This window comes from Dipodomys ordii, unplaced genomic scaffold (assembly GCF_000151885.1).
Source record: "Dipodomys ordii isolate 6190 unplaced genomic scaffold, Dord_2.0 Scaffold19, whole genome shotgun sequence".
In the NCBI taxonomy this organism is placed as follows: Eukaryota; Metazoa; Chordata; class Mammalia; order Rodentia; family Heteromyidae; genus Dipodomys; species Dipodomys ordii.
In genome coordinates, this window is record NW_012267235.1 from 16117990 (window position 1) to 16128725 (window position 10736).

Here is a 10736-nt window from a genome sequence, read left to right on the forward strand (position 1 = left end):
CTGAAGAGCTGAGGGACAGCGCCCAGACCCAGAGTTCAGGCCCATGACCGGACACCCCCCCCCAAAAAAAAAGACCCAGTATCAGTGAGAGTGTGCATGTGTGCGCGCACATGTGCACATGTGCAAACACACACACACACACACACACACACAAAGCAAAAAGGAAAAAAATCTCAAGCCTTGGGATTCCCAGTATCAGCACATGGAAATGAAGAGTAGAGCATTAACATTAAAATTAGCATCAAAGCCAGGTGCTCGTGGCTCAAGCCTGTAATCCTACCTACTCTGGAGGCTGAGATATAAGGATCACCATTCAAAGCCAGCCTAGGCAGAAAAGCCCATGAGATTCTTACCTCCAATTAACCACTAGAAAACTGGAAGAAGTATTGTAGATTAAAGTGGTAGAGCACTAGCCTTGAGCAAAAGAGCTCAGAGACAGTGTCCAGGCCACAAGTTCAAGCCCCATGACTAATAACCACAAAAAAATAATAAAATTTTTAGTATCAAGCAATTAAACAATCCAACTTGTAGACCTTTTGTACATTGTCCTAATAGTTGCTATATGGCAAAGGAAAGCTGAAATTGTGCCTTGCATTTAGCTGTTATATCTCTTAGTCTCCTTTAATCTGGAATTATTACTGAGTTTTGCATGTCATTGATATCTTTTTTTGGGGGGGGGTCCGGTCGTGGGGCTTGAACTCTGGGCCTGGACGCTGTTCCTCAGCTCTTCAGCTCAAGGCTAGCGCTCTACCACTCGAGCCACAGCTTTCATTTTGCTTATGTGATGCTGAGGAATCGAACCCAGGGCCTCAGGCTTGCAAGGCAAGCACTCTACAACTGAGCCACCTTCCCAGCCCCTCAAAGATATCTTTTGAAGAGTAAGAACTTTTTAAAAATTATTTCTTAATTGAGATGAAACACACATAGCATATAATTTTCCATTTTGAGCATTTAAAATGTTAACCATTTAGCCATCAAATTATATCAATGAGGACCTTTTAGAACATCCATCACTGCTATCTAATTCCAGAATATATCCATCCCCTCCAAAGTGAATCTGTCTCTTTCACCAGTCACTTGCAATTTTCTCCCACTCCTACTCTCTGGGAAATGACCAACCTATTCTCTATCACTTATAAATCTGTCTGTTTTGGACATTTCATAGAAATACATCATACAATATATAGCTTCTCCTAGTCTTGTTTATTTTGCTTAACACAATGTTATGTTGGTTATGTTGTAGCATGAATCTGTACTTCACTCATCTGAATAATATCCCATTGTATGGCTACACCATGTTTCATTTATTCAAGCACCAACTGATGACATTTGGTTATTTCAGCCACCATGATTGATGTTGCAAATAACATTCTTGTGCAACTTTTTGGTGGATATGTTGTCAGTTCTCTTGGGTATGTGCTTACAATGGAATTGCTGGGTTATCTAGTAACTCTATCTTTAACCTCTAGAGGAAATTTAAAACTTTCCCCAGTGTCCATATCAGTTTATAATTCCACCAGGAATGTATGAAGACTCTAATTTCTCCACTACCTTGCTTAAAAAAATAATATTAAGAGCCAAGCACTGGTGGTTCATGCCTGTAATCCTAGCTACTCAGGAGGTTGAGAATTGAGGATTGTGGTTCGAAGCTAGCCTGAGCAGGGAAGTCTTTGAGATTCTTATCTCCACTCAATTACTAAAAAATTCCAGAAGTGGAACTGTGGTTCCAATGGTAGAGCACTAGCCTTGAGAAAAAAAAAAGTTAAGGGACAGTGCCCCTGAGTTTGACCCCCCAGGACTAGTGTGTGTGCATGTGTGTGCACGTGTGTGTGCACTCACACACACAATTATTAAGGCCATTCTAATGAGTACAAAATAGTACCTCACTGTGATTTTTGATTGTCTTTCCTAATGGTATTTTTTGTATGTGTATACCATACACCTATGTGATTATTTGGAGATAAAAATTTCTTGGATTTATCTACCTATGTTGGCTCAGACTCCTGAGTAGCTAGGATGGATGTGAGCTACCAGTGCCTGGCTAGCCTGTGGTTTGAGATAGAATCTTGTGTAGGGCTTGTGTAGGGCTGGGAAGGTGGCTCAGTGGTAGAGCACTTGCCTTGCATGCATGAGGCCCTGGATTTGATTCCTCAGTACCACATAAGCAGAAAAAGCCGGAATTGGCGCTGTGGCTCAAGTGGTAGAGTGCTTGCCTTGAGCTGAAGAGCTGAGGGACAGTGCCCAGGCCCAGAGTTCAAGCCCAGGACTGGCAAAAAAAACAAAAAACAAAAAACCCCACAACAAAATACAATCTTATTGTGTAGTTCAGGTTGTAGTCAAACCTCCTGTCTCTGCCTCTTAAGTGCTAGGATTACAGGAGAATGCCACTGTTCCAGGCTTGTTCTCTTATTGCCCCATGGTTTGGGTTTGTCTGAGGCTTCTTTGTGATTAGAGGTAGGCTATGCACCTTCTGTCTCATTTCACCATCCCCACAAGCCCTGATGAGAGGAGGGTCTGTTAATTCCACAGGAGGCTGGGAAAGCTCCCTCTTATTCCCAGAGCTAAGCCACTTGTCTGTGGCCAGCAGGTGGCTAACACATTTCAGGCCAGGCCTTCCCAGTTTGGGGCTACAGGTCTGAGAGCTGTGGTTTTTACCTTGTTAGAGCACCTGCCTCCGGACTGCCTTGCCACTTGTGCTGCTTGCAGGACTGAGTTTCAAGCAGCAGTCGGAGCTGTGTCCTCTGCCCAGGAGACACTGGAGCAGCTCTAAACCCCACTCTGCCCAAGAAGTTACTGACTTCCACTCTGGCCTGGCAGCCATATGGTTGATGCCCACTTGCTGATTTCCTTCCCCCAGATGGGTCTTCCTGGTGAAGAAGAGCTACCAAGACACAGACACCTCACTACAGAGTGCGGTTGTCACCAAAGTCAAAGGTGTGGCCTACACCAACACCTCAGAGCTCGGGGAGCGGCTCTGGGATGTTGCCGACTATGTCATTCCACCCCAGGTGAGCGATCCCTCCATCCCAGTCGCAGGGACCCCAGCTGGTGTGTATGGCTTGGGTGGATCATACAGGAAACAGCTTGGGTGCCCACCCAGCTCTTGGGTGCCCAGGGATTTCCATCTGTGATCTCCCTTGGTTCAGGATGTCTAAATCCTTTTTCCCTTCCAAGTCCTATCTTCATTTCTGTGCCTAGGGTGACTGTTCTGTTCCAGAGATTCTGGGTCTACTGAGATCAGGAAGCCCAAATAACTTTGGAGTCATCATGAGTAGGTGGTTTGACACAGATAAATTCTTCCTTACCACAGTGTTCTTGGGAATAGCTCCCCCCCCATGCTTCAGTCATCCTGGGCCAGGACCAGGGCAAGTCCACTGCCACTTTCTAAGATCAGGGCTTGCCCCAGGCAAAGTTCAGAACAGGGATTCACTGGTCAGCATCACTTAGAAATACAGTGAAAGGATTTCTATTTAGACTCTGCAGGTCTATTGTTAACTGGGTGAAGTCCTCCAGTTTTGTGGTCCCATTGAATTAAACATCCATGCAGAGGTCCCACTCTACCAGGGAGCCTGGCTAGGAGAGTTCCAAGAGTACAGGCAGGGGTTCCTCAGCCCCTCTCTGCTTCCTCAGGGGGAAAACGTCTTCTTTGTGGTCACCAACCTGATCGTGACTGCCAACCAGCGGCAGGGCATCTGTGCTGAGGTTTGCTTTGACACAAGGGTGAGGAAGCCGTGGGAGGGCTACAGCCATGGTTGGAAATGGGGCTGGGAGGCTGCATGCACCTGCACTGTCTGGGGACAAGGAAGTTCTCAAAGGATGTGTGGCTTTAGGCAGGGAAAAACCCCAATTTTAGTCCATGCATGGGGCCAAGGCTTGAGCTGAAGGTCCTTATTCAGGCACCTTTCTTTACTGACAGCATGAAGATATTCCTGATGGCATTTGTTTTCAGGACAATGACTGCGATGCTGGGGTGCCTGTTATAGCTGGACATGGTAAGGAATGGGTAGGGATGAGGGGAATGAAGGGGACCTGGGGCCTGAAGGCTCCTGGATTGTCCCTTTTCCACCCCCTGCAGGAGTGAAGACTGGTCGCTGTCTGAGGGTCAGAAACTCAACCAGGGGCACCTGTGAGATCTTCGCCTGGTGCCCAGTGGAAACAAACTCCAACCCAACGTGAGTGGGTGGGGTACCCTGAGAACGTACACAGTGCCATGCCCATTCCAGGAACCTCATTCTGAGGGGATGTCAGGACAAACCAGAAAGCTGTGAGGACATTGCAAAGGGGAAAGGCTCCAGGAGAGCAAGGGATAGCCTGGGGCCTTGCCACAGGCCAACGGTGGTGTGAAATCTTTGTCCATTAAAAGTGCTTGTGGCCAGGTACTGGTGGCTCATGCCTGTAATCCTAGCTACTCAGTAGGCTGAGACCTGAAGATTGAGGTTCAAATCTAGCCTGGGCAGATGAGACTTTTATGTCCACTTAACCAGAAGTGGAAGCATGTCTCAAGTGGTTGAGTGCCAGCCTTGATTTAAAAAAAAAAAAAAAGGCTGGGAAGATGGCTCAGTGGTAGAGTGCTTGCCTTGTATGCATGAGGCCCTGGGTTCGACTCCTCAGCACCACATAAGCAGAAAAGCTAGAAGTAGCACTGTGACTCAAGTGGTAGAGTGCTAGCCTTGAGCTGAAGAGTTGAGGGACAGCGCCCAGGCCCGAGTTCAGGCCCATAACTGCAAAAAACAACAACAAAAAAAGTGCTCGTGTGGGTAGTCCACCTTTTGCTTAAGCTTTCCTGGTTTGGTTTTCAGAGAGCCACTCCTGAGGGAGGCTGAGGACTTCACCATTTTCATAAAGAACTTCATTCGTTTCCCCAAGTTTAACTTCTCCAAGTATGTAGGGCTTGAGACTCTTGGTTGGCCTTCCTTGTGGCTGTGCATGTTTATTGGGAATGCGCATGTGACATCTCCATGTGAATGAGGGCAATGCTGAGGAGAGTGGTCGTCAAGCAAGGGGCTCACTCACTACTGAGTTGTGCCCAGGAACAGAGTCTGACTCTTATCTCATGACTTTCACCCAGAGCAAATGTGCTGGACAACAAACATTTCCTGAAATCCTGTCGCTTTGGCCCCAAGAGTCACTACTGCCCCATTTTCCACCTGGGGTCTGTGTTACACTGGGCAGGGAGCAGCTTCCAGGACATGGCTCTGAAGGTGGGTGGCATGCGCCAAGGGAGCCTTCTGTGGGGACCCGGGCTCTGCGATGGGGAGGTGAGTGTGGATGGGGGACCTTAAGGTGAGTGGGAGGCAGCCCTGCAAAGTCACTTGCCAAACAGGAACTCACTGTGTTAGTTAGCTGTGCCACACAGCCAGCCTGTGCTAGGCACTCACTCAGCATAGGACAGATTTGGCATCTGTTCCTCAGGCCTCAGGGTATCAGTAGAAAAGAGCCAGAGAAAAGTCCCATGAAAGCCTGGTGCCAGTGGCTCATGCCTGTAATCCTAACTACTCAGGAGGCTGAGATCTGAGGATTGTGGTTCAAAGCCAACCAGGGCAGGAAAGTCCGTGAGACTCTTGTCTCTAGTTAACCACCAGAAAACCAGAAGTACTGCTGTGGCTCAAGTGGTAGAGCACTAGCCTTGAGCAAAAAGAGCCCAGGGACAGCACCCAGGTCATGAGTTTAAGCCCCATGACTGACAAAAAAGAAAAAAAAGTCCATGAGTACATGCTGGTTCATATGTGAAGTCACTGTCCATAAAACATACTCATGTGGGCAGTTGGCTCCCTGTTCTCATGAGCAATGAGGACTGGGGCAAGTCACCTTCACAGCTGCTACAGGGCTGGGGCTGGGACCTCTCCAAAGGCTGCTCCAGCAGGCTCATCCTGGGCCTGAGCTCTTGTGAAGAGCTGCCTGTGACTTCGGTCCATCTTCGTCTGAAGATGTGCTCTAGGCACTGACCTTATCTCTTGTATCAAGGGTGGTGTGATAGGAATTCATATTGAATGGGACTGCGACCTTGACAAAGCTGCCTCCGAATGCCACCCGCACTATTATTTTAACCGTCTGGACAACAAAGAGACGAAGTCTGTATCCTCGGGGTACAACTTCAGGTAACAGCTATCTTATACCATCTTTTAATCCTGACCTTGACCATACTCTGTGCCATTCCCTGAGCACTAACACCATGACACCTGTGCCTTGGGGTGGGAGTCAGGGAGGGATGGTTGAGGGAAGGCAAGGGTGGCCTGGGCAGTAGCTGTGAGCACTGGTCCAAGGAGGTGGGGGAGTGGGGGGGGAGAAGAAGGGGGTCTGTTCTGCCCTGTTCTTACAATAATGGCTGTAAGGCTTGGCTTCTCTGTGGAGTGAAGTCCCTCAGTGCTTTGGCAGCCCCGGAGGCTGGTTCTGAGCACAGTGGGAAAGCCCTGGCCCCTTGGAGAATGCAGAGGTTTTAAAGGTATGGATGTGCCTCCCTCTTTTTCTTGTGCCAGCATTGGGACTTGAACTCAGGGCCTTGTACTCTTCCTTGTCTTTTTGTGCTCAAGGCTGACACTTTACCACCTGAGCCACCCTTCTACTTCTGGCTTTTGGCTGGGTAATTGGAGATCAGAGTCCCTCAGATTTGTCTTCCCTTGGCTGGTTTCAAACCACAATTCTCAGATCTGTTTCCTGAGTGTCTAGGATTTCAGGTGTAAGCCCACATCACCAGCACCAGCCGGATGTATCTTGTCCCTGACTCAGTGAGTGGATCTCTGTCCTCTATGGATGTTGAGGGTCAGGGGCCTGGGGGCTCTTGAAGCAGTGCTCTGTGCTGCCATGGAAGGAAGGTGCCAGCAGGCTGAACCTCTTTGGGCCTTGTCTCCCCTAGGTTTGCCAGGTATTACCGAGATGCTGCTGGGGTGGAGTTCCGCAACCTGATGAAAGCCTATGGTATACGCTTTGATGTGATAGTTAATGGCAAGGTGCGTATACTACCTTCTTGTTTTCAGACTGAGCAGGCCCAGAGGGTGGAGGGGGGCTGGAGAGATCCGGGGATCTTGCTTCCCATCCTAGCACTGTCAATCCTTGGTGTCTCTGTCTTTCAGGCAGGGAAGTTCAACATCATCCCCACGATCATCAATGTGGGCTCTGGGGTGGCACTCATGGGTGCGGTGAGTACCTACCCCACCTCCCGCCCTCTACTCTGAGGGACGGGAAACCTATCTGATGCTCAGAGATGGTGAGGTCACATACAAGTGTGTGTGACCTCAAGAGTTTCATGCCCTCCCAGCTACCCCGGGTGCAACTTCTGTTGAGATTCTACAGAGTGGAGAGGCATTTGCTTGTCTGAAGCTCCGCACTGTGAGGTGGGGTGGTGTGTGATGTGTGTGGGTCAGTCTTAGGCAAAATGGAGCTTTCTGGGATCCCGGGTCAGTCTAAACCCAGGGTCTTCTAACATCTCCTATCTCTGCTTCAGCTAAGAGGTGGATATACACAGTTTTCTTCAATCTTGGCACTGTTGACATTTTGGGCTGTTAATTATTGTGCCAGTACTGGGGCTTGAACTCAGGGCCTGGGCACTGTTCCTTAGTCTTTTCACGTACAGCTATTACTCTACCACTTGAGTCACACCCCCATTTTTAGATTTTGGGTGATTAATTGGAAATAAGAATCCCACAAAGCTGGGTGCTGGTGGCTCACACCTGTAATCCTAGCTACTTAGGAGGCTGAGATCTGAGGATCGCGGTTCAAAGCCAGCCCAGACAGGAAAGTCTGTGAGACTCTTATCTCCAATAAACCACTAGAAAACTGGAAGTGGTACTGTGCTCAAATGGTAGAGCACTCACCTTGAGCTGAAGAGGGCAGGGACAGTGCCCAAGCCCAGAGTTCAAGCCCCACGACCAGAAAAAAAAAAAAAAAGAATCCCACAGACTTTCCTGCTCCAGCTGGCTTCAAACCTTGGTTCTCATATCTGAGCCTCTTGAGTGGCTAGGGTTACAGGTGTGATCTACCAACCCCACTCAGCCATTGTTTGGGGGCTGTCCTGCATACTGTGGGATGTTTAAGAGCATTCCTGACGTCTACCTACTGAGTGTCAGTGACCCCCTCCTCTCAGTGGTAGCTGCTGAGAACTGGCTAGCTAAAAGAAAGAGAGGCAGGGGAGGCAGCATTCCAGTCCTTCCTGGGAGGAGGCCCCAACTGTCCCAGTGGGGCTCACAGAAGCAGACATAGTGGTTAGAGAATAAGAAAGGTAATGTCCTTTGTGCTCGTGACGAGTGGGAGCTTGGGCCCACACCAGCAAATTCCTTTCAAGTTTTCTGGAGCTTCTTCCCTCATTGCTCTACTGGGCAGTCTGAGGCCCATTGGGGGATTCTATCAAGACCCAAGATCAAGTTCGTATGGACTAGGAGGACAGGAGTCAGAGAGGCAGTGCTCTTGAGAGGGGACCGAGAGTGAGTCCTACGTGGACTGCTGACATCCTTAGGGAATCCCGGATGTGTGTACATGCAGTTTGCTTGCTCTGTGAGTAGTCCAGGCATCAGAGGGCACACCTGTGAGCTAAAGGTGATGTGCGAAGTCAAGTGAGATGGTGGCTGATGGAGTAAGAGTGAACAAGGAATTACTGAATCACATAGCATCTGGGGAAAACGTGTGTTACACCCACAGCCAGACTGCTGAGTTCCCCTGTGCACCACCTCCTTACTCTAGCCTTCAAGATCACACTCCCACCTATGTGGTGTGGGGGTGCCATCTGCTGGAGCAGACAGGCACTGCACACAGGCCACATGCTGGTCAGGACTTTTTGTGAGGCCTCCTCTCTTTCCTTGGCCACTACTGTAGCTTCATGGGGTGAAGGTCAGGCCTCCTCCAATCTATCTCACATTGACTACCAGAATAATTATATATATATATATATATAATATTTTTTTTTGTCAGTTGTGGGGCTTGAACTCTAGGCCTGGGCACTGTCCCTCAGCTCTTCAGCTCAAGGCTAGAACCCTACCACTTGAGCCACAGTACCACTTCCGGTTTTCTGAGTGTTTTATTGGAGATAAGAGTCTCATGGGCTTTCCTGCCTGGGCTGGCTTTGAACCGTGATCCTCAGATCTCAGCCTCCTGAGTAGTTAGGATTACAGGCGTGAGCCACTGATGTCTGGCTTAGAATTTTTGTTTGTTTGTTTGTTTTTGGGTCCGGTCGTGGGCCTGAACTCTGGGCCTGGGCGCTGTCCCTCAGCTCTTCAGCTCAAGGCTAGCGCTCTACCACTTGAGCTACAGCACCACTTCCGGCTTTTTTCCTTTTATGTGGTGCTGGGGAATCGAACCCAGGGCCTCATGCATGCAAGGCAAATGCTCTACCACTGAGCCACCTTCCCAGCCCCCAATTTTTTTTTTGTTCTTGTTCTGAGGCTTGAACTCAGAACCAGGCTGTCCCTAATTCTCCAATATATTCACATTGATTACCAGAGGACACACACTCTCTTTCTTTCTCCTTCTCTGTCTCCCTCCCTGTCTCCCACTCTCCCTTCCTCCCTCCCTTCCCTCTCTCTCTCTCTCATTCCTTCCTATTTTTTTTCCTTCCTTCCTTTTCTTTTCCTTCTCCCTCCCCATGCCCCCAGTTCTGGGGCTTTTGCTCAGGCCTAGGCACTGTCCCTGAGCTTTTGCTCAAGGCTAGCACTCTATCACTTAAGCCACAGAGCCACTTCTAGCCTTTTCTGTTTATATGGTACTGAGGAATTGAACCCAGGGCTTCGGGCATGCTAGGTAGGCACTCTATCACTAAGCTATATTCCCAGCCCATTCTTTTCCCTTTTTGTGAACTTGTCCTGGGACTTGAACTCAGGGCCTAGACACTACCCTTGAACTTTTGTGCTCAAGGCTAGTGCTCTACTACTTGAGCTGCAGCTCCACTTCCGGCTTTTTGGTGGTTAACTGGCTATTAGAGTCTCTCAAATTTGTTTGCCTGAGCTGGCTTCAGATGATGATCCTCACATCTCAGCTTCCTGAGTAGCTGGGATTGTTAGCGAAATGAGTCCCTTCCCATAGCTTAGTCCACTCCTTCCCTTCTCCACAGCTTAGCATGCCCCCTTCCTACCACTATATAAGGCAACAAGAGCCTCTTAGACCTTCAGGTCTGGATAGCTGCAGGACCCCTTATCTACTATTTGGACAGCAGCCATATGATGAACCCCTTGGCCCACAGGTCCACACCAGGGTCTCTGCCTCCTAGCCCCTCCTAAACCTCCTAGGTTATATAAGTCACCCCAGACAATAGCGGGTGCTTCTTCTCATTCCTCCCTTGTGAGAAAGAGTGTTGCCAGCCCCTTTCCCGGCAATAACCCTTTCTTTGTTCTCTGTACCTGGATGTGTGTGTGGTTCTCTGGCAAAGTCTAAGTAATCTAATTGAGCTATCAGGGATCACAGGCATGAGCCACTGGCATCTGGCCAGAGGAATCTTCCCTAAATACCCCCACTAAAGGACTAGAACACATACCTTGAAAGCATTCTCACGTAGGCCGCTTCCTATGGACTTCCCTAGAAGAGCATCTTGCTCTTTCCCTACAGGCCCTGTGGCAGCTTTCAGGCACCAAATCCTACTCCTTCCTCTGCAGTACTTTCCATAGGCTTTGTATCAACTCCTATTCTGCCCTCAAAAGTCACCCCAGAATTATTTTCCCAGGCTTAGTGAAGTCCTGTCTTCTGCCTGCTCCTATCCTCTCTGTTATAAGACATGCCACTCTGTCACAGTACACTTCCTTGCTTTTTTTTTTTTT

At 48.9% G+C, this 10736-nt stretch overlaps 1 protein-coding gene across 2 annotated transcripts in view; it reads left to right on the forward strand.

Annotated features, from left to right (window-relative positions):
• P2rx5 (purinergic receptor P2X, ligand gated ion channel, 5) overlaps positions 1 to 10736 on the forward strand; it is a 19062-nt gene that overhangs the window by 3543 nt on the left and 4783 nt on the right. Inside the window, exons 2-10 of one of the 2 annotated variants that reach the window (XM_013013240.1) lie at positions 2858 to 3008; positions 3631 to 3702; positions 3917 to 3992; positions 4076 to 4172; positions 4800 to 4880; positions 5069 to 5201; positions 5965 to 6098; positions 6854 to 6947; positions 7071 to 7136. In XM_013013240.1, the coding sequence (XP_012868694.1) occupies positions 2858 to 3008; positions 3631 to 3702; positions 3917 to 3992; positions 4076 to 4172; positions 4800 to 4880; positions 5069 to 5201; positions 5965 to 6098; positions 6854 to 6947; positions 7071 to 7136 (904 nt within the window). The remainder of the gene's footprint in view (positions 1 to 2857; positions 3009 to 3630; positions 3703 to 3916; positions 3993 to 4075; positions 4173 to 4799; positions 4881 to 5068; positions 5202 to 5964; positions 6099 to 6853; positions 6948 to 7070; positions 7137 to 10736) is intronic. The other variant, XM_013013241.1, reaches the window with a different exon arrangement.